This window comes from Salvia miltiorrhiza, chromosome 7 (assembly GCF_028751815.1).
Source record: "Salvia miltiorrhiza cultivar Shanhuang (shh) chromosome 7, IMPLAD_Smil_shh, whole genome shotgun sequence".
NCBI lineage: Eukaryota > Viridiplantae > Streptophyta > Magnoliopsida > Lamiales > Lamiaceae > Salvia > Salvia miltiorrhiza.
Genome location: NC_080393.1, coordinates 11,424,667 through 11,447,936, shown reverse-complemented (window position 1 = coordinate 11,447,936; position 23,270 = coordinate 11,424,667). Strand labels below are relative to the sequence as shown.

The 23,270-nt window shown below is 39.6% G+C and overlaps 3 protein-coding genes and 1 long non-coding RNA gene across 6 annotated transcripts; 2 read left to right on the top strand and 2 right to left on the bottom strand.

Moving 5' to 3' along the window:
- Positions 1-4,476: 4,476 nt before the first annotated feature.
- Positions 4,477-9,023, bottom strand: LOC130992542 (leucine-rich repeat receptor protein kinase MSP1-like). The gene is made up of 2 exons (XM_057917213.1): positions 8,922-9,023; positions 4,477-8,314 (listed from the first exon to the last, which is right to left on the bottom strand). The coding sequence occupies exon 2, from the start codon at positions 8,311-8,313 to the stop codon at positions 4,597-4,599; it is 3,717 nt and encodes a 1,238-aa protein (XP_057773196.1). The 5' UTR covers position 8,314; positions 8,922-9,023; the 3' UTR covers positions 4,477-4,596.
- A 453-nt stretch (positions 9,024-9,476) lies between these two features.
- Positions 9,477-12,368, top strand: LOC130992699 (uncharacterized). Its single transcript, XR_009091337.1, has 3 exons — positions 9,477-10,737; positions 11,023-11,096; positions 12,019-12,368. It is a non-coding gene; the product is annotated as an uncharacterized LOC130992699 (long non-coding RNA).
- Positions 12,369-13,046: 678 nt separating this feature from the next.
- On the top strand, positions 13,047-19,874 carry LOC130992632 (uncharacterized). 2 transcript variants are annotated; one of them, XM_057917347.1, is made up of 9 exons: positions 13,047-13,156; positions 14,676-14,911; positions 15,467-15,559; positions 16,063-16,274; positions 17,192-17,336; positions 17,436-17,508; positions 18,403-18,549; positions 18,930-19,055; positions 19,566-19,874. In XM_057917347.1, the coding sequence occupies exons 2-9, from the start codon at positions 14,697-14,699 to the stop codon at positions 19,647-19,649; spliced, it is 1,095 nt and encodes a 364-aa protein (XP_057773330.1). In that variant the 5' UTR covers positions 13,047-13,156; positions 14,676-14,696; the 3' UTR covers positions 19,650-19,874. The 2 variants fall into 2 exon arrangements, with proteins under 2 accessions (XP_057773330.1, XP_057773331.1); XM_057917348.1 differs by lacking the exons at positions 13,047-13,156; positions 14,676-14,911 and adding an exon at positions 15,012-15,366.
- Positions 19,875-20,488: 614 nt separating this feature from the next.
- LOC130992651 (uncharacterized) lies at positions 20,489-23,244 on the bottom strand. Of its 2 annotated transcripts, none has more exons than XM_057917388.1 (5): positions 22,871-23,244; positions 21,782-21,924; positions 21,376-21,557; positions 21,157-21,270; positions 20,489-21,089 (listed from the first exon to the last, which is right to left on the bottom strand). In XM_057917388.1, exons 1-5 carry the CDS (start codon positions 23,177-23,179, stop codon positions 20,962-20,964), a joined length of 876 nt encoding a protein of 291 aa, XP_057773371.1. In that variant the 5' UTR covers positions 23,180-23,244; the 3' UTR covers positions 20,489-20,961. The 2 variants fall into 2 exon arrangements, with proteins under 2 accessions (XP_057773371.1, XP_057773370.1); XM_057917387.1 differs by having other exon boundaries at positions 20,489-21,101; positions 22,871-23,218.
- Positions 23,245-23,270: the final 26 nt, after the last annotated feature.

Here is a 23,270-nt window from a genome sequence, read left to right as displayed (position 1 = left end):
TCAAGTTGAACTCTGTTTGACGGGATGAAAAGCGTGGGCCGCCGCCGTTGACTCCGATCGAGAACTGAGCGACGCCGCTCCACCGGGCCACCGCGCCTTCTCGCGATACCACCACCACGCTACATCAAGCGTTGACTGGAACACCCAGATCGAGTCGCAACCTCAGCCACCGCCGGAGCTCTGAGCCTCGCCGATTCCTCCGAGCAGAAGAAGGCATCTGTGCGGCGGACGTGGAACTGATCTGCCAGTGCTCGGCCACTACACCACCAGCCACGCACTGCCGTTCCAGATCACCGGTCGCCGCGCTGCTGCTGCTGGATCTGGACGCCGCGCTGCTACTGCTGCTGCTGGATCGTGAGTTGCGGGCAATAGACGGACGAGCGCTGCTGCTGGATCGTGCAACTGAGATCTGCATGCAGCCGCATCGCCGGCAGTCAGTCCTCGCCGGTCATGTACCCACGGCAAACTACCTCACGCCGCTGATCTTCCGTCCGTCCAATGGCGTCAAACGGCGGCAATGGCCCCTCGACCGTTGGTTGGTTCCCGCCGCTGTCTTTGGCTTCCGGTAGAATCAGTTCACCGGGCGATAGAGGGGCGCTCAATCTGCCGGTCGTCTCTACCAATTTTCTCCCAAATACTACTCGTTACTCGTTCGTTGTTGGAGAGCACTCCGACACCGCTTCTCTGGATCGAAGTTCCGGTGTGGCTGCTACGCCTGCTGGTGCGTTGCCTGCGGAGCGGATCTTCACCAAACAATCTCCTCTTCGGCTTGGGGGGCCGACCTCGGCTATGCCGCCACTAGAACACTTCGTAGGGAAGGGTCAATCTAAAGCACAGCAATCCAGTCGATCTTTTGCGGATTCTCTCAAACAGACGAAGGGAAGTCGGCAAGCTGATGTTCCTGCCTTTGACTTCACGGTTCTACAGCCTTCTTTGGTGAACGACAAACCCTGTCTTATCATTTCGGAAGGGTTCCATCAACGACAAGTGCGATCATTCTCTCATGCCCTGCATGGCCGGATTATCCTTCGCAAGGGGGATCGTCCTCGTTTTGCGGCTGATTTGCATGATGAGTTACAGCAGTTATGGAAGCCGGATTTATCTTGGGAAATTATCCCTCTGGGTAAAGGTTACTTCACCCTGAAATTCTCCTCTGCGGAAGATATGGCGCTGGCTTTCGCTAAAAATACATGGAAATTACGTCCGGGCATCTTGCATTTGCAGACTTGGGTCCCAAATTTTAATCCATACAAGGATTCATCCACTAAAGCACAAGTTTGGATTCGTGTTTTTAATTTACCTCACGAGTATTGGCATCCGGAGGTGCTTTCTGGTATTGCTAGACACGTAGGGGCACCAATTGTTATTGATGGTTTATCTGCTCATGCTTCTGTGGGTCATTTTGCGCGTATTTTGGTTGAGATGGATGTCTCCAAGGCTGTGCCTGATTTTTTTGATGTCAAATGTGGGGATCGGGTTTTTGTTCTCGAATTCGGATATGAAGACCTCCCATATTATTGTCACTCTTGCTGTGTTGTTGGCCATGCTACTACCTCTTGCAGGAGATCTACAGAGGGGATGAATGATACTGAGGGTCAACCAGCTGGCAAAGGTACTGACCCAGCCCCTGTTCAGCAACAACGCTCAAAATGGAAACAAGTGGATCGTAAACAGGCCTGCTCTGAGGCTTCTCTTCAGATGGTTGTTTATGAGAAGGGTGGAATCCTGAGCCCCTCGAATCGTGACTCTGCTCTAGGGGATGACGAGATGGACACCTACCCGGATTCAACAAGGGAGGAAGTCGTTGGTTCCCTAAATCTTGAATCTCATGCTGCGCAGGTGGACCTTCACAACCCCTTTGCTGCTCTGGAGACGTTGGATGCTGAGGTTCAGTTGGATAATGAGGTTGTCTCTGAAAACTCGGTTGGTGATAACAGGGCGGACAAGTCTGTTGGTATGGAGATTGTTCCGGTGATGAATGACACTACCCGACATCCGGTGGAAACTACTATAATGTCAGATACACAGGTTGATATTGTCACTCTGCATTGTAGTAATACAGACATGGCTTTGACTGTGACGCCAGGAAAGGCGACAATGGAGGATCCCCCCATAATTCGCGGTCGTGGGCGTCCGAAAGGGGCTTTCAAGAAGGGGAAGGTTTCTGATTCCTCTATCAAGAACCGGCTCCGCCGTATAATCAAGAATGGTATGTCCTCGGACAAACAAGCAACTGGTCGTGTCGCTGGTGCTGTTTTGCAGGGAGCCGTTCTTGACTCTTCGTCGCCAATGGAGTTCATGAAAAAAGTGCAACATGCTCATTCTGAAGGCGTGCTTATGCAAAATTTTGTGATACAGTCTTCTTCTTCTGACGCTTCTCGTGCTATGTCGACCGTGGTTTCTAAAAGATGGGGAGATATGCTTGACGACGAAGATCCTTTTGATGAGGATGATCCTCTAAATATGTTCTCTTAGTCTTGTTTGTTTTTCGGTTTCTCGTGGCTTATCGCGGGTGCTTTCACTTGTTTTTGTTCTTTCTATTTTACTTTTAATAAAATTTCTATTTCAAGTTGAACTCTGTTTGGAGGCCTAATTTATGCCTCAGAAGTCGCTGCTGCCACCCTGCAATTTCCGGCTTTTCCGCCGCCCATGACTTTTTCTCCTTCGTTCATGAAATCATCATCAATTGAAGACCGCCGAGCCGCCACGCCGTTGGCTCTGGCCCCACGAAACCCGCTGCTATGCTCAACTTCCGGCGAGGCACCAAGAGCTCCGCCGTCGTTGTTCCCTGTCGACTCGACTGAACAGGGCAGGGGTAGTCGCCATTTCCGATTCCACCGCCCTCTCTTCTCAAGATAGCTTGACACCCGTCCAAAACAAGGATATAACCCGAGCCTTAATTCCTTCCCCAAATCTCGGCCGCTCTGACTCCGGCAAGAACGATGCCTAGCTGTCAGCGCCTCCTTCTGTGGTCCTCCGGTAGCCTGTTAATTGGATGGTGGGTCCCAGTCAGAAAAAAAAATCAGTAAACGGCGAGAAAACGACCGTCTTTTCAATGGGTTTAAATGCACCCTATTTCTAGACTACGGGGGAGGTTTTTGCACCAAGATCGAGAATGAAGGGTCAACGCTTTAGGGGTGTCCACTTCAGGGGTAGATCTGCATCTTAACTCAACATAAAATAATTAAGTTTGTCAAATAATAGAAATCCATATGTTATACAATTAATTAACAAATTTTTTTTTGGGATTAATTTTTGCACCTCATTTTCATATCTCAATTGATCAAGAAAATATCAATTCAATATATAGATGCATGATATATTTATGTACATGATTTTTATTATATGAATTTTAAGAATTGATAACTATTAACACATGTGTAAGACTCATATTTCATTAGCTTCTTTAAATTCATATATTAACAATTTTATATTCATAAATTTGTTGATAGTATATATTAGCTTCAAATTTTTTAAAATAAAATTGGAATCTCGTAGTAATTTTTTTTATGAGACTTCATCAATTGGAATCTCATATCGATTTTTTACATGACTTCATTTTAAATGATAAACTAAATTTAATTATGATCAAAATAACTACGTATATAACATTTTATTTAGATTAATTAGATACCACATTATTAATTTATTTCAAGTAGTTAATTAATCAATGAAAAAAATACCGTCAAATACACAAAGTTCGGACGAATTCTGTGAAATTTGAAATAAAATACATAAAGTTTTAATTTTTTCCCCCTGGTTTAAAATTCCCCTAAATTTTGTGATTTTTTTTGCTACTACAGCATAGCACAAGAAGCTCATACATATAATGTATTTAATGAACTCCACAATTCAACAATTAAATATGAAAATGAAGCTTTCCCTCACCACTAAACATCAATTCAAAAGAAAATGAAAATAAACTGTAACAGTTTAAAATTTAGTGTATTTTATTTCAAAATTCAAAGGTTTTATTTTCTCATGGATTAATGTTTGATTGCGAAGGAAAACTTTATTTACCTATTGAATTACAAAGTTTTAAATTTAGGATAATTTTAAATTGTGGGAAAATTAGAAAAAATAAAATTTGGTGTATTTTATTTCAAATTCCAAAAATTTGTGTATTTTACAACAATTTTTCCTTATGATTTATTGTATTAAATTAAAAAAAAAACAAAAAAAAAGTTTTTTTTTTTTTTTTTTTATAATAATTGAAAGGTAGTGTAATATTCCAAGAATTTATAAATTGTGATAAAAATCAAAACCAGATAAAAGTTGGTAAATTTATTAGAAATATCCCTTTATCTACTTAGAACTCTGTTACTTGGAAAGTAATTAAGAAATATGAAATGAATTTTAATAAAATACTATATAGTTGCATGTAGTATTTCTTTTTTCCTTACACTAAACTCTTTCGATCGTCTCAACCCTCAAGACCCATTTTATGTCAGTATAAATGTGATAAGTGCTGCAAAGAATATATAACATTCAAACCTTGATTAGTTAATTTCAACAACACAACTAATTAATCACACAGAATAAGAGGTAGCTTGATTCAGAAAGTAAAGCACATAGATATCACAGTTTGATGAGCAGCTAGCCAAGCCAAGTATGGTGCAACAGTTTAACAACCTGAAGCATGGTAGGTCTCTTCCACGGCTCATCACTGGTGCACAGCCTCGCAATCCACAGCACGCGCCGCATCTGATGCTCCCACGCAGCTACACCGCACATGCAAGGATCCAACACCTCACCTTCCCTCCCATTTTCACCCATGAATCTCACCCACCCAACAAGATTCCCCCCCTCCCCATCATCCTGCCCCGTCGGGGGCCGCCCCGTCACCAGCTCCAGCATCACCACCCCGAAGCTGTACACGTCGCCCTTGGCCGTCGCCACCATGGCCTGCCCGTACTCGGGCGGTATGTACCCGAACGTGCCAGCAAGAACAGTCGAGACATGGCTCTCGCACGCGCTTATGATCCTTGCCAGCCCGAAATCGGACACCCGGGCCTCGAACTCCCTGTCCAGCAGTATGTTGCCCGACTTGATGTCTCTGTGGATGATGTGAGGGACGACGCCGTGGTGCAGGAAGGCCAGGCCCTTGGCTGCCCCTCTGCAGATCTTGAACCGCGTGGCCCAGTCTAGTGATAATCCATCCTGCTTCCTTATCCACAAATCCAGGCTCCCTCTCTCCATGTATTCGTATATCAAGAACCTCTCATCCGCGACCACGCAGTAGCCCAGTAACGAGACTAGGTTCTCATGCTTCACCTTTCCGATCGTCTCCATCTCCGCTAGGAACTCGCGCTCCCCGTGCACCAGGTGCCCTTTCTTCAGCCTCTTCACGGCTATGGTGCGGCCCCCTCGCAACGAAGCCTTGTACACCGTGCCGGATCCTCCATCGCCGATCACGTGGCTCTGGCTGAAGTTCTCGGTCGCATTTGAAATGTCTGCAGCTTCCAATTTCAACAAGGACTGCTCGAAAGTGGCGATGTTAATGCTCAAAGGCTCCTTTGTTGTCTTCCACGCAAGCCTAGTGCTGGCGTCGCCGAGAATTATGATGTCTCGTCTTCGAGCATTCCGTTGCACAATTACGACGATCACGGTCACGAAGATGGCTGCAGCAGCGGTAGAAATACCAAGAACCGAGAGGAGATCATGTCTAGGGGAGAGTAGCGGCAGGGCCTTATTACATGGCTGCTTCTCATCCTCGCAAGACTTGGGCGGGTTTCCGATGAAGTTGTTGTGAGAGAAACTGGTGTAAGTCAAGCCGCGTATCGAGCACACGTTACAAGGGAAATAATCACGGAACTGGTTTCCTGATAAGTCGAGATAAGTGAGGCTACCGAGGCTCGAGAGAGAAGGCGGTAGGCTGCCGGAGAAGGCGTTGTTGTGGAGATCTAACATGGAAATCGATGCTGCTAGATTTGAGATTGAATCATCGAGGCGGCCTCTGAACTGATTGTTGCTCACATTCATCACCAAGAGAGAGCTCGTAGTTTCGATACTGAGTTTACCTGAGAGAGAATTCATGCTCACATCCAAATAGGCCAAACTCTTGGCACTCAACAGTGAAGGCGGCAGTGAACCGGTGAGGCAGTTATTGGAGAGGTCGAGCTTAGCTAAACTCGGTAGCTCCGGCCAAATATCACCAGGAATGGATCCTCTCAATCTGTTATTCGACAGCATAAGGCCTTGAAGGTTGACGGAGTTGAGGGATGGAGGAGCCACCAAAGTCGAGAGAGAATTGAAGGAGAGATCAAGCAAAGTTAAGTTAGGCAGTGACCATATCTCCTCAGGAATGGCTCCGTTAAGCCTGTTTCCCTGCATCTGAATCTCTGTCACAATGGTGCAGTCTCGGATTGTGGAAGGGATGAGCCCTTCTAATCTGTTGTGGGAGAGATCGAGCATGCCGTAATGCTGCGTGTACTCGGAATCTGGCAGCGGAACCTTCTGGAAGCCGGAGCATATCTCTTCAGGTATCGTGCCGGTTAACTGATTATGTGACACAACCAAATTGTCCAGCAGCTTCAACTTGGTTATAGATTTGGGGATTCCTCCTGTTAGTGTATTCCCACCTAAGTCTAAAGAAACAAGATTTGTGCAGTCGAAGATCTCTGATGGTATTTCACCACTCATTCTATTCCCATTTAGAGATAAATTGGTTAAATTTTGAAGCCTGCCAATACTAGAAGGAATACTTCCACTTAACAGATTATTATCCAATTGCAGCCTGCGAAGCGTTGTGACATTACCAACAGCAGCTGACAATGAGCCCTGAAGCAGATTACCATTCAACGAGATCGCCATGAGCGTTTTCGACTCCCAAATTTGATCGGGAATGGGACCAGATAACTTGTTCCTCGCCACTTCCAAAGTGATGATCTGAAGCTTCCCAAGGTAGGCCGGCAGCTCACCGGAGATGTTATTCTCCGACAGTATCAAATCCGTGAGACTGAAGCAGTTGTGGAACTGATCAGAAATGGTGCCGGAGAAGCTGTTGCGCGACAGCATCAGCGTCTTCAACGAAGAGGCGTTGCTGCATATGTCTGCAGACAGCTCACCGCTGAGCATGTTTGCACTTGCATCGAAGTGGAGCAGTGATGGAAGGTTGAGTGGAGGTAGAGGGCCACTGAAGAAGTTCTGCGAGAGCACGACGGACTCGATGTGCTTCCAGCTCGAGATCCACGCTGGTAGGGAACCGGAGAGACGATTGGAGTTGAGAAGAACTGAATTGAGAAACCCTAATTTTGCAAGTTCATCAGGTAACGGACCTTGGAGTGAATTGAACGACAAGTCGAGGATCTTGAGGCTCGAGCACGCTCCCATCTCCGAAGGTATCACGCCTCTCAGTCCAGCGTTTGAAGCGATGAGATAAACGAGATTTTGGAGCCTTCCGATACTTGCAGGCAAGCCTCCATCGAAATCATTCTGTGCCAAATTCAAGTTGGTCAAATTGCTCAATCTCGAGATTTCCTCAGGGATGCTTCCTGTAAACTGGCAATGCTGAAGATCAATAACTCTGAGCTCTTCCAGATCACCGATAACAGACGGTATAGCTCCGGTGATCGGATTCCAGGAGAGATCGAGAATCTGAAGCCTCTTGAGATTCCCAATCTCGTGAAACAAATCCCCAGAAAACATGTTGTTTCTGGCCGTGAAGAAGGAGAGATTTGTGAGATTACCCAAAGCCGCAGGCAGATTCCCGTAGAAGGTGTTGTTGCTGATGTCGAGAGACTGCATAAGCCTCAAATTCCCAAGTTGACGAGGAAGAATCCCAGAGAAAGAATTCGATCTCAGCGATAGTTCCTCGAGCTGTAGGAGGTTTCCGATTGAAGAAGGCAAACTGTCTGAAAATAGGTTATCGTCGAGAATGAGATGCCTGAGCTGTTTCATTTCACCGATGCTTGGAGGAATCGCGCCCGACAGTGTGTTGCTGCTGAGATCAAGAACTTGGAGTTTCTCCAAATCCCAAAACTCCGGAGGAATCTGGCCGGTGAAGCCGCAGCGGCTGAGGTTGAGGTGTAGGAGAGACTTGAAGTGAGCAATAAGGAGCGGGAATGGGATGTTGAGAGGAGAGAGGGAGCATGATGAGAGATGCAGGTGGGTAACCGTGAGAGTCTGGTCGCATGTTACTCCGGTCCAGTTGCAAGGCCGGGTGCTGTCTGAACCGAACCAGCTGTCGCTTTGGTATGTGATTATTGAGTCTCGAAGAGCCTTCAACAAGTGCGAATCCGTTGATACAAGATGCGAGAAGGTGAGGAGCACGATGATGACAAGTTTCCAACCATGTAGGTGTAGCCCACTCATACTGCAAATACGTCAATACTAGAGTATTTATTCCTTAATTGGCCCCATTTACAATACAATAACTAAAACAAGAAAAGCTTAATCTTGAAGGAAAATATAAATGAAAATTTCTATATGCTTACTGGTTAGTATGCAGCAATAAGATTCTCTGTAGAGGCAAAATAATTCAATACAACACTTCAAATACACGGAAGACTATTTTTAGCCTTGAAAAGGTGCCATCTTGACATCATCGTTATGTGCATATATACAAACAATAATATCCACTGATACATGGAGTATTATATATATGTACACCCATATTCATTTAAAATATAAACCTTTTCGTTCCCAAAAAAAATTATATCAATCCACCACACTTCGATATTGTTATATGCTTTTTATGCATGCACTTAAAAATCCACAGGAAAATAATATCGATGGCGAAACCAAAAGATATATATGCTTAATTAAGATAGTGTGTCATGAGACATAAACATAAAAATATTGAATTGATCGAAGTAGTCATGCATGTGAGAACACAAAAATAAAATAAAATCCATGAAATTTGTAGAATGAAGTAAAGTGAGAGTGATAGATTTAGAGTTAATTAAAAAGATTAATGTTACCTTTGTTGCGGAGAATAGGAGCTCGGGATGTTGGAAGTGATGAAAGAATGCGTTGCGTTGTTGATAATTAAAAAGAAAAGCTAAATGTAATTTGGGGAAGGTGGGGTGGAAGGCGTGAACCAATTATGTTAACAGCAAGGAAATGTATTGCAATTCAATATTCTTTTGTCTGTAGCTTCATGAAAAGATCAGCTTGGTGAGTCGGACCACACTTACAACTACAAATGCGTCATTGCTCTTTTTCACTGGGATGGGATCCTCTCTTTTCAAAAAATTCAAATCAAATCATTATGTCATATGTGTGTGTATTTATAAGAGCTACTTAATTAATATATCAAAATATTTATTTTCCTATATAAAAAATAGCTATAGAGACAAATCATCAATATATAATACGATTAAGGAATCATGCGCTCTCCTTAATCCGGGGTCCTACGTGGCCTATCTAAGAATTCAAGATTTAAAATCCCTGCAATTCTAGAGCTTCTGGCATAATATTAGTTATCCTATGTGGCAAAATATATCCTACATGGCATATCTTACTTTAATTCTTAAAACACTAAATTAAGTTTCTCTCCTCCCCAAATTCAATTCCCCTCAACCACCCCCCGTCTCCACACTACTCTCCCCTCCCCCGTCTGAATCAGCGCCGCCCCTCCTTCCTCCGCCGTGAATCCCTCCCCTTCGTTTATCTATTATTTCTGCAGCTCCACACCAGCCTCTCCCCTCTCCCGCGGCGATTACTCCGGCCCCAACTCGGCACCGTGGCCCCTCCTTCCTGTTTCCGCGTAGCAATTTCTCCCTCTCTTCCGCCGCGATTCGCGTCACCGCCGCTGCCGCAATCGCCAGAGATCTACTCCGATCTGCCACCGCGGCCCCTTCTTCCTGTCTCCGCGTAGCAATTTCTCCCTCTCTTCCGTCGCGATTTGCGTCACCGCCGCTGCCGCAATCGCCAGAGATCTGCTCCGATCTGCCTCCCACTCCACCAATTTCTTCATTCTGCCTCCCGCTGCGATTCGCTTCGCCGCGCCGGCCACCGCCGAGATCGACACAGCCCGCCACCTCGCCATGGTAAGTATTCAATTAGGAAATGTAATTATTGACTATGATCAGTGCTCAATTTTAGAATAATGAAATTTTGGAAAGATTTACCAATCGATCAATAATTTGCCAATTTTTAGGGTTTAGATTTAACAATGGAAAATTATTATGTTAGGAAAGATTACATTTCATTATGATTAGTACTAAATTTTAGAAATATGAAAATTTGGAAAGATTTACCTATTGATTAATAATCAGCAAATTCTTAGGGTTTAGATTTAACAATGAAAACTTTATAACCTACATTTTAGCTTAAATTCATTAGTTTGAATGAGAAATTTTATTGTCGCATTGAGTTTTACAGCAGCACATTCTACTGTCTTCTTGCTTATTGCTCCTTTTGCTTATTTCTCAAGGTATACATTATATCAATTTTATTTTATTAATGTTTTTTTTAACTCAATTATCAGAATATATGTATGATGAACAATTTGGCATATTAAACTGTATTTGAGATTTGGATTTCGAATAGTAGTATTTGAGCTATAAATTATGCCTCGACTATTGGCCGTCCTTGAGCCCGGAAACCGTTCGACGACGCGCAGTCGTGCCATCGGCTTGGGTCCAGCGAACTGCCGCTGTTCTCCAAAACTCGGCGAGGGCCGTTGTTCAACCTTGCCTAGGTTATGTTATCTTGCTCGAGGAAGAAACGGAGAGTGCTCGATTGTTCCCCTTGGCTCTTGCAATACGAAGAGTTAGTTGGGATAAGCTAAAGGTGCTGTCAGTTAAATTCATCTGTTATTTTTAGCTTTTTTCTGGTTTGTCTTTCTTTTGGGGTTATGAGAAAATGATCATTAATAGCTGCTGATGAAATTGGGCCTTTGTGTTTTAAGTTTAAAGTTGTTTGAATTAAAGATGATGTTATATCACAATTGTAAAACTCCATGTTGCATGTATTGAGCAAATTAATCTGGTTTTGAAAGGTTTCCTAAGAAACAGAAGTTGATTCATGATCAAATTAATTTGGTTATTAGCTAACTCTGCTAAATTTATATTGCAGGCGATGAGCTTCTCTCTAACTCATTCCCATATAAGGAAATCGAGAATGGAATGTTGTGAGAAGTAGAAGGAAAGGTATAAACTAATGATCATATGCACTCATACTATATATGAATTTTGTGTGATTAGTGAGAAATCTAAGACAAGTTTTGTTTGGTATGTGTAGTGGGTAGGCCTGGGAATCGGGTCGGGTTCGGGTACCCGAACCCGAAAATCTCCAAAACCCTATACCCGAACCCGACCCCGAAAATGAAATCGGGTACCCTAATACCCGACTCGGGTACCCGAGTCGGGTATTCGGGTACCCTAATTACCCGGTCAAAATTATCTCATCCAAGTCAACTGCATAAATTCAAAATCTGTATTAAAAAAAAAAAGAAGAAGAAGAACGGCCGGGCGGCGGGCGGGGCTGGACGGCGGAGTGAGAGATTAGGGCCGGCGTGGAGGTCGACAGCGAGGTTAACCCCTTGCAGAACCCCGTCGGGATGGACACGCTGTGGGGGGAGATGATGAGCACGATAAGCCGGATGCAGACGAGCAGACGCCGTTGCAGAGCCGCCTCAACGGGCTCACCTCCTCGATAGGGAAGCTCGGGTTGGCCGTGGCGTTTCTAGTTCTTTCTGTGTTGTTGATTCGATACTTCACCGGAAATACAGAGGATGAGAATGGGGAGAGAGAGTTCAGAAAAAGAAATACAGAGGATGAGAATTGATTTGGGATGAATTGATTAGGGCCGGCGGGTTTGGGAATTAAATTGATTTGGGATGAATTGATTAGGGCCGGCGGGTTTGGGAATTGGGTTTGGGAATTAAATAGTTTAAAATTTATTAATTAAAAAATCGGGTAATTCGGGTATACCCGATACCCGATTTTTTCACAGCCTAAATACCCGACCCCGACCCCGATTTTTTCGGGTATAGGGTACCCGATACCCGATTTTTTCGGGTCGGGTATCGGGTACCCGATTACCCGATCCCGAAATTCCCAGCCCTAGTAGTGGGTCATTCAAGAGCAACCGCCTTTCGACAAAAAACAGTTCATATCATACGTAAAGAAATATATCAACTTGATCCCCAAGCTTCCTGAAGCCGAGAAACAAGAGCAGTTCAAGAAGGGTATTGAAGGAGTTACAACCTTGGAAGTGAAGAAGGTTGCAGCAGGAGATACAGAGGAACAACCGAACTTATTTGAGGCAACGAGTGTCGTTCTTTCTGCAGAACCAACCACTAGATCATATTTGTATATAAAATTGAGATCTCGTAGGATCATTAGTGTAGTAGGTTTCTCCTTCGAATTGGATTTGTATGTGTCTTCTCAGATTACTATGTGCTATGTGTTATTCAGTAAGGTTGGAAATATATATATATGAATTGAGGTATTTGTTACAAAATTAGGGATGTGATGAAAAATAAGACTATTTGTGAGGAATTTTTTACCTTACAGTTATTTGGGTTTTTGTGATAAAAAATGATTATTTGTGACTATTTTTTTCATCATATAAGCATGACACTCTAATGTAAGGAAATTAAGTTTTCTCCACATAATACTATATGTGAGGACCCTGTCTTGACGACTATGTGACGAATTTTTTTCCCTCACATATAGTCTTTTATGATGAAAATATGTATTTTTGTAACAAAAAAATTTATTGCAAAAACTCAATTTTTTTTGTAGTGATAATATAATAAAATATATTTTAAATAAAAAAACTAAAACGTATTGTTTGACATATCGTATCATGTTTTTTAGAAAAATGACGTATTTACGTCTCCGTATTGTTTTCGTATTATGTATTCGTCCCCATGCTTCATAGAATTATTCTATTATTCAACTAATATTTATCGTTATTTTCAAGCCTCGGCGGGTATCCGACGGATAGCAACGTGTGGCGGGTATCCACGGGTCGTGAGTAAAGATGGCAAATAGTAGTATACAAGAAGTTAAAATTTTCTCTAAAATTTGCTGAAATTTCGTGGTGATTTATTTGTTGGTGATTTATTGCATTTGTTGGGTGGTTTATTGCAGGATGTCAACGCCGAGAAGCAGCTGCGCCCCTACCTCTCAAGCCTCGGCGGGTATCCGACGGGTAGTGGTTGGCCGATACCCGGCGGGTGACGGGTATCCGCGGATCGCGGGTATGAGTAACAAATAGTAGATTAACGATGAAAACCCTCTTTAATTTATTTTTTCATTTTAGTTTGATGTGTAACGTAGACCTATATCATATTAACACATTTTTTAGTAAATAATCTCCAAAATTTATAAATATATTAAGAAATAATTTTTTATGCTTTTTTTTATATAAATTATAACACTAAATGATACCCGTCGAAATTCGACGGGTTACACACTAGTAAAGATTAAAAGAAAAATCATCATTTTTAACTTATGAGACGTGATAAAAATAGTTGATGAAATAATCTAACTTAATTAATTGTTTGATTTACTTGATTAGGCATGTAATGTATAAGTCGGCCTGCATTCTAATCATTCAATTTGATGATTATTTATCATCTCAAAGTTAGATTGGTTATCTAATCATCCTCCAATCCTATCAAATTTATACCTCTCATCCACCAAACCGAACAACTTCTTAAAGTACAACTTTGCCTTTAGTTCAAGTGAATTAGTCTTAATTCATGACTAAGAAGCTTCGTGATTGTGAATTGTAGGCAAAATATGGCCAATTTATGATTAAGAAGCTTAGTGGTCGTGAATTATAGGTAAAATATGGTTAATTCACATGCTTTGTGATTGTGAATTGCAAGCAAAATAAAGGTAAAATTGTAAAAGTATACTTTTTTCTAATAGCTACTATTTTTTATATTTACAATAACAAAATAAATATTTATTCCATTATATTAGTTCATTTCATTCTGTTTATAATTAAGATTGAAATTAAATCGAACTAGTTACGCACGCAACATATAGAAAACGAAAATAGTCACTCCATAAACATATTAAACAAGTAAATTTTTGTCGACGTTATGTGATTTTCACTATTCACTTTCTTCCATCGATCCTCAATATCAATTAAAATAGCTTATTAATACGATAATACAAGACCCATAATGATTTCCTATAGATCAGCATATAGCAATATGGCTTCGACTTATGCACGTTGATCTAGTAATAAGAGGTTAATGTTCAAGAGTTCAAGATCTAAGGTCCTAATAAAATAGTTATATACAAAATTTGATGACAGAATAAATTAAACAAAATTTTTAAAAACCAACATTTTAAAGAAAATATATAAAATGCAAGCACATCTTTTCACATTGAAAACATAAAAAAAAAAATATTTTCTAGGTCCCTCAAATAATTTCTTATAGGACGTCGCCAAATAACTTTTTATTCATTTTCGAACATTATCCATTACTAATAACACTTTATTTATTTTTAATCTTCAATTTTTTTATCATTCTTAGTATTAATTATAACATATTTTCATCACTTTCAATACTATTTTTTTTTCACTATTAATACGATTAACAATTTTTCTTTAAAATTTGTGTCTTTCCTACTAAGAAGTTATTTGGGGACGAGTAAATAGAAAAAAGATGAGAAGAAATAAGTAGCAGACGCATGATCGATGTGGCGCCAACTCCACCTCAATCGTTTTAGTAAGTTAAATTTAATTGTAACTTCAAACAGAAAAGAGTGGAGAGAGCATAAATGGCAGTTTGTGGTGCTTCAACACCAGCCATATCCAAGCTGGAGCTGCCGGTAGGAATCACCCACCACAAATACAGCTGGCAGCCATTGTTATCATTCAAGACCAGACCATACTATCGAAGAATCACTGGAAATAGTGCTTTTCGTGTCAGTTCGGTGGTGGATAAGTTAGAACTTACTACTGATGCCTCTCCACCAAACGAAATTAAAACTAGGTAATTCAATTACTTATTTTATTTTTAAGCTGGGCAATCATAATTGTTTTGTATGTCGATTATTTATGGAATGATCTTGGTTACTATGAGATCTGAGACTTTGTCCGGTTTCGATTGTTTAAGAACGAGTGATGAAGTTAAAGATTAATCATTATCATTGCCGACGGTTTGTCTTAAGGCGGTGTTGTTAGCTTTGAACATGAATTTGAAGTATGTTTTGGTTTCGTTATGTGATTTTAGTGGATGAATCATATGTTATCTGTATCTCTACTGCATGTAGGAATGCTTGTATAAGATTCTCACTGAGAGAAATTTTGTGTATATAGAAGAAAGGTATTTTGGTGTGAATCTTTCAGCTCTTAGGTATCCACTCCTTCATTTAGAGATTACCTTATCTGCAGTATACAGTGATTATATTTCAGGACAATGAGGAATTGACATATGATTAGAAACTTGTTAGTACGCTCTCTACTTATTTTGTGACTTCCTAACTTATGGTTATTGCATTCTTGTCAACTAATAACGTTTGTTTGTTTCAATTTTGTGGGTTTGTAGTACATGGAATTGGAGAGGTTATTCAATTCGTTACCAGTACTCTGGGACCAGTGGGCCTGCGCTGGTTCTGATTCACGGTTTTGGAGCAAACAGGTCTACACTGCTTCAATTTCACTTCTCCTCAACTATATAATATAGGTACTTATCACAGAATGGCACACTTGCATATCATTTAGACATGCCTTTTCATTTCTTGCTTGTCCGGTGATATTGCCTTTTTTGTCTACCTTCTTTAGCTGATTTAGTTCTTGGGGTTTTAACATCTTGTAGACGAGATAATTTTATTTCAGTACGTAGTGCGTAACAGAATTATTTTAGCTTGAATCTGAAAAGTATCTTCTATATCTACTGATTGATCATTTAGTAAGAATATAATCTGCTTCACAGATTGGATTGTAGACACCATAGAAAAGCGTTTATATATATATATATATATATATATATATATATTATTTGGATGAAATTCCATTTCATCCAAATAATATTTGGATGAAATTCAAATATTATTTTAATTCAATATTATTTGATAGTTATGATACTACTATTTTAATTCAATATTATTTGGATGAAATTCCATTTCTCTGTTTTTTTGTCAGTGACCACTGGAGGAAGAATTTGCCAGTTCTTGCAGAGTCACACAGGGTATATGCAATTGATCTGATTGGGTATGGTTATTCTGATAAACCAGATCCAAGAAAGCTTCAAGTTGATCACTTTTATACTTTTGAGACATGGGCCAGCCAGCTAAATGACTTCTGTATGGAAATTGTGAAGGATGAAGTCTTCTTTGTCTGTAATTCTATAGGAGGTAACTCCTCCTTTTCTTATCTCTTTAGTGAACAACAATTTTCTTTAGAGTTGAGATTATCCTTTTGTTTTAGGAAAAGTGAATGTTCTTCGCCTAGATAATTTTACAGCATCAAATGACTATGATTCTATGAATACATGACATTGAGATTTTCGTTTCCTCCATTCTATTCCTTTTATGAGAGACATGACCTAGGTGATGTGTATTTCTATAACATTAACATGTGCTCCCAATGTCGAAGGAACTAAACATACATACCATGCAAGAAGCCTATTAGTTCCGCAATAAGTTTGCGGACAAAATGCTAACATCTCTTATAACAATTTACTCAAAGTCAAAACAACACATGTTATTAAGCTTGAGTTCTTAAAGTGACCAATATCGAATGATATGCCACACTTAAGTATCTTCTTCTGGAGATGCAAGTGATGGATATATAGGTGTATGATCTGCAAGTGTTCCATATCCTAAAAAGAGAATCTAATGATCTTGGATGCTGTGCAGTTTTTTGATGACAGTGAGCGTATGACAGCATAGATAGGCCAATTTTAGATGTCCTGTTCAATGTAGCTGGTGGCTGTTTGTGTATGCCTTACATATCTGATTAGATGCAATTTTGTTTGAACACAATGAGTATTAGCACAATAAAAAACAGCAACATTTATGTGACATGTGACATGCTCAATTATGTCATCTCTGATAGCTTCATAAGAATGGGGGGACATTAAGTATGTATGGTATTTCTAGATTATTCTGTTTCTTGTAACAATAGGGTGAATGCAATGTTTATATTTAGGCATTGTAGAGGTCATGTACCAGCTTTCTGGCATTGTTTTTAGATTCCCTTCGTTACTACTTTGTGAAGAAAAAAATATTTTTAACTTCAATCTAACAGAGCTCTGTTGTTTTGAATGCAGGACTTGTTGGACTCCAGGCAGCAGTCATGGATCCTAGAATTTGCAACGGAATTATTCTTTTTAATATATCCCTTCGTATGCTGCATGTAAAGAAACAGCCCTGGTATGGAAGGCCCTTAATAAAATCATTCCAGAATTTGCTAAGGTGAATTTCGTTTGTTAGGGTTATCAGTCAATGATTTAGCTTAGATAACTTCTCTTATATTGTCTGTTGATCTTCTAAGTTTTTTACCGTTTGCTTCAGAAACACTGCCCTTGGGAAATTCTTTTTCAATGCTGTTGCTACATCACAGTCGGTGAGGAACATTCTTTGTCAGGTATGCAACTCTAATAATGCTGTCTAATGTTCATTCACCTAAAGGCATTGCCTGTCTATGTAAAAAAAATTAAGAAAAATAACAAAGGGTGTTCTAAAATATTCAGAGCTGAGTCTAAACTAGAAATATAATGCTTTCTTTCTCAAGTCTATATGGCTTCCTTAAAATAATATCCAGTCACAGGGAATGTACATCAACTAAATGTTGTTGAAATAAAATAATTCATTAGGCATTGAGATCCGTTGTATCTTTTCATGTTGGAGTTTCTAGTTCTTTTTTTCCTCCTTGAGTGATGAACCTACCTTACTTCATCAGTTTTTGTAAGAAAATTGGAACATTTTTTCCTTTTTTGTCCTTTAAAAAAAATACTCCCTCCTATTCAAAATAAAAGTTGTTTTACGAATTTGCACAGTTTTTAATGATAAAATTTTAGGCCTACAATAACCTCATTTAATGATTATTTTTACAATAAATGTTTTTTAATGAAAAACATACAAAATAAGTAGGAGTATTAATACAAGGAAAAAAAATAAGCGATTGACTATCAAAGACGGAAAAAGTAAAACAGGAGACAATTAATAGTGGTAAATAAATGAGGTTAATTTTGGAATCTAAAATTAAAACGACTTATATAATGAAACTAATGAAAAACATTAAAACGACTTTTATTTTGAATAGGAGGGAGTATTTTAATCATGTTATGTGAGAAGAGGTAGAGGGAAGGGCCTGGCAAGTCTAGGCCACCGTCTGGGTAATTTTATTCTTTTACTATATTTAAATTGCATTTTGCATTTTCCCTTCCACTTTTAAACACATAATTGTAATCTGGTCCGTCCATTCTTACTGTATCCTGACAAACTTCTACTATTCAACTAATTTTGGATTCCATTTTAGTGTTACTATGACACATCACAGGTGACAGATGAGTTAGTCAAGATGATTCTTGAGCCTGGACTTGAACCTGGTGCTGCAGAAGTGTTTCTCGAATTTATATGCTACTCTGGTGGGCCGCTTCCTGAGGAATTGCTGCCTTTAGTCAAGGTCAGATCCTCACACATAGATATTCCCTAGTTCCAAAATGGCTAATCATATGTTGTTAACCCTCTTCTAAAGTTATCATGTACATAGTTCTTATATTCTAAACGTTTTTACCCTTTGTGAAACTTTGTATACTATATCAAAATACAATTAACTACCTTCCCTAGGGTGTGTTGTTCGGTATACAATTAACTGCCTTCTATCGCTCAGCTAATTATTTAGTTATCATTGTATCTGCAAATGGTTTTCAAGCTAATATTTTTGCATTTATCTGTTAAGATACTCTTCTTGATATACCTATGATAATCTCTTTTAAAAATATGTTACATATGAGCTTTCCTAAGTAGATAGAAATACTTTATTGTCTTTACTTTTTCTTGTAGTGTCCTGTGCTGGTGGGTTGGGGTGACAAGGATCCTTGGGAGCCAATTGATCTAGGGAGAGCCTATGCGCAGTTTGATTCCGTTGAAGATTTTGTTGTGCTTCCTAATGTCGGCCACTGCCCTCAGGTACCTTTCCATCTCTTGTGTATAAATTTATTTTTCTTAAAACAGCTTTCGGAAACATAAAAAGCCTTGTAGATTTCTACGAGTGGCATCTTTCTGAATTGCTTCATTCTTGCAATAATGTCTATAGCAAGGTTAAAAAGTTAAATATATTTCGAACTATCACTCTTCTAATCAATTCTATCATGAAATATTGACTTCCGTTAATTGTGTTCTAAACTTTAAGTATCATGAAATATTTATTTACTTGTGTAATTTATCAAAAGAAAAAGAAGGAACTTTCTGCCCAAGCATGAAATGCCAAAAGGAAAACAAAACTCTAGACACATCTAAAAGAGAGAATTGAGTGTGAAACTAGGCACCATAAATAAGTTGGCCAAAGTAATTTTATAAAATTAAGGAAATAGAAGATAACTATGGAAATACATCGATTTGTAACAAATAACAGTTACGTTTTTTTTCTAACTATAAATTAAGTGATATCTTATCTGACAATAATTGTTTGATATGCAGGATGAGGCTCCTCATCTGGTGAACCCACTCATTACATCTTTTGTGGCTCAACATGCACCACCTGCCACAACTTCTTTAACTTGAGCAATTGTATTTTGGTAAGCCTGCACACAGTCTTATTGGCTCCACCAGTTTGCTGAATTACATGTTAACATGATTTTTACCAGGTTAAAAGGAATCTCACAACATGATTCTTTTAATGTATATTCATACTACACTCTGCTTTGTTCGTCTTATGATTCATGTTCACTCATACTTGCTTTCTTCGTATTAAACTTCATTCATATTAAAGCTATAGCCTTATCATTCGCATTTGTTGTTGTTTGTCAAATGATCAACTCAACTTGGAATTAAATGAATTTTTGAATGTTCTTTAATGGTTTTTGCAAATATGCACTATAGTATGACTACAACTTGAGATGAAGAAAGTATTCAATCTTGAAACATATATGGAGACCAAAAGATCATTGTATTGTTCATTGCAGCATGTGGAGACCAAAATTTGATACTATTTGCTTAATATTTTGCTAAAAGAAAAGATATTTGTTTGCTGCGTTTTGAAAGTGAGATCAAAATTATAAAATTGATCACACATCATGATTAAATAGACTCTTCTAACTTTAAGAACCAAACATCATCCCTTCGAGAGGGGATAGGAGGAAAGAAAAACTAACTTGATTATGAAGGATAAAGCGGCATGTTCAACAATCCGAGTTACATTTGCTTGGTTACTACAACGTGAGAACTCCTTCCTCGTAAGTATCCCCCTTTTTCAAGTACATAAAATTATAGAAAAAGGACATTGCAAATAAACTAAATTCTCCCACCTTTTCCACTCCATTCATCCAAACATCAACCTGTTATAACTTATAACCCAATGTCATAAATAATTTCTTGAAAAGACCATGAAAGTAAAAACTCAATGACTCCATATCAATTGGCGACATGACCTTTATATATACAGTCGAGATCAAGTAGCTCAGCTCATTTACAATATACAACCTAGTTTCATTGGCATTGTGGCACAGAGGTAGTATTTCATCTACGCAGCACAAACCCATTATTCGGAGCCACCAAATGGAATGCAACGGGCATGGATCGTTCATCAATAGAACAAGTATTTAAAAGGCTAACCAAGAAGACGCTGTTCTATATTGACTTACAGAAACTAAAACTGGCAGCAGACTACTCACAAGTCACAATTGAACAAAAATCACCAAAACTTATACTCGAGTAAGCTTATCCACAGTAGGTAGGAACGAGCATGTCACCAGGCAGTTAGGTTACACCAGAAGTTCTCGGGCAATTGCTGAGTTGGCCCCTTGTGAACTAAACGAGTGTTATATATCGAGCCAAAAGACGCAAGGTTCTCTTAAACATGACTTGTTCAATCTTTCTATTTCTTCACCAAAACATATATGGCAACACGTGAACTGCAATAATCTGGATGCCATTGTTCTTTATCAACTCGCCCAACAATGAACTCTTTACTTGCGGCTTCCAAGAAGTATTCGAGGATGGCATCTGTTACATCAACTAAATCAAAGAGAGTTTATTAAAGCCCTTGCAAATCATAAGAAAACCTTAATACCATTGCGAAGCTCTCCAGCCAAGATGACAGTGGTTTGCTCCCCACAGAGTTCTACAAGTGTTTCCATCAGATCCGTTACAGCTCCTTCGCTGTATACAACATCTGAGCCAAGCACTGTCATAAATTTTTCCAGAGTGAGCCATTCCCAGGTCTACATATCAAGCATTGTAATAGAGATAAAGAGTTCTCAAGAATGAGAATTCAGTCTCAAATACTAACCAAAATCAGGTAAAGGGTCAGTGAAATCTTTGTCAAGATCATCTCCCCATGTTAGTTCTTCCACCCTTGCAGACCCTCTAGGGTCTCCATAAAGATTGGTTTCGACATTCTTTTTCAGTAGCTTCAGTCTATCAGGCAGGTCGGTCAGAATTACATGAGCTCCCAATAAAGCAGCAATGCAGCTGAAAGAGATATGGAAAGTCTAAATACCAACAAAACAAATCCTAATCCTACAACTGTTACACATTAGATGCCGTCATACAGTAATTATATATTTTATTGAAAATTGAAACCTTGACTCAAAAGTTCAGCTAAGCCAACATATAAGCATTCCAAGGTCACTAAATAGTTCAACCAGTAGTCAAATTGCTAATGTCAAGATTGAATACAGTCGATTAAAAGTTACCCAACTAATCCACAGCCGGAGCCCAACTCAACAACATTCTTCCCTTGAAGCAAAATCATTCCAGATTCAACAGAATGCTCTAAGAACTTCCCAAGAATAATGCCACTGTCCCACATCACAGCCCCAGTTACTCCAGGAGTGCCCTGCAAATGAGAAGAGAGTGCTATTAAATTTTATAAATCAAGGGACTGATGAGTCCAGAACAAATACATGTATATTATGCCATAAGCAGAAACTGAAGACTTTGTAGGCAGTTCAGCGATTATTCACTTCAGATGAGGAGCATATGAGAAGTGAGAAACTTATTCTTTCTATCGATTAATAGTATCCTTTGAAGTTTAAATGAAACTAAATGGTAGGTGTATAAGGCATACACACCACTTCTAATGTATAGTAAGCATACTAGATTTAGTAAGCCCCGGCAACAGATCATACTTCACAGCATAGATATAATTATAAACATACATAGTGACACACGAATCATCATAAAAGTAGAAAAAAAATACGGATTCTTTCGGATAGTCACCACAATCTGTAGATGTTACAATCATCAAACTGCAATTATTTATGCATAACACCTCAAAGTTTGGTGTGTGCACTAAACTATTATAGCAGATGGGAGGTTGATGCACCTTCCGGTAGCAGACGACACATCGGAGTCGTTTAGCTAATACCCCACATTTTAATGCATGAAAAACAAGTAAGGTCCCTTCAATTTGTAGAGTCCAATTGAGCAAACTGAATACCGAGACAAATATTGTTGATAAAATCCTTAAAACTCCCAACCTCAAATTCAGTTCAGTGATCTCTTCAAGGATAATATTGCTCATCAAATTCATATTCCTACTTACAAAGACGTAATCTGTGAGGAAAATCTAGTTTACACAAACTTCACGAATTGAACCCTAAAACCACAAAATGCCATCACACAGAAACTCCAGCAGCACAGTTCTACAACAACATCACACATTCTAAAACACGCACAAAATAAAACAAAGAAGAATTAAGAGTAGACCTTCAAACTATTCTCTACTACAGTTAGAGGTAACAGCCATCAGGAAATGACGAAAGAAGAAGAAGATGACGAACCAGAGAAGATGGGGACTGGAGAATGGAGAGCAAATGGCCGCAAGCATCGATTTTGAGTTGAAGAGATGATTGATTGACAAAAGCATTGTTCTTGGAGAAAATGGGCTGCTGGATTGCCCAGAGCAGCATAATTTCTTCTTCACAATCGCTTACTAATCTGACCCGGCCCTTGTACGAGCCTAGCTCCGCCACCAAGTTCTCCGTCTCCTCCTCCTCCGCCGCCACCGTCGGCGGCGGCGGTTCTTCTGCGTTTCCCGCCATCGGTATTCTGTGCATCAGCGTTGTTATAAATTTAGGCAACGCTATCATTTATGCTCATTCTCATTTGCCTGCTCATTCTTCCGTTTTCAACTTTTTTTTCCCCTTCAACTAATAATTAGTACGTCGAAAATCATAATTA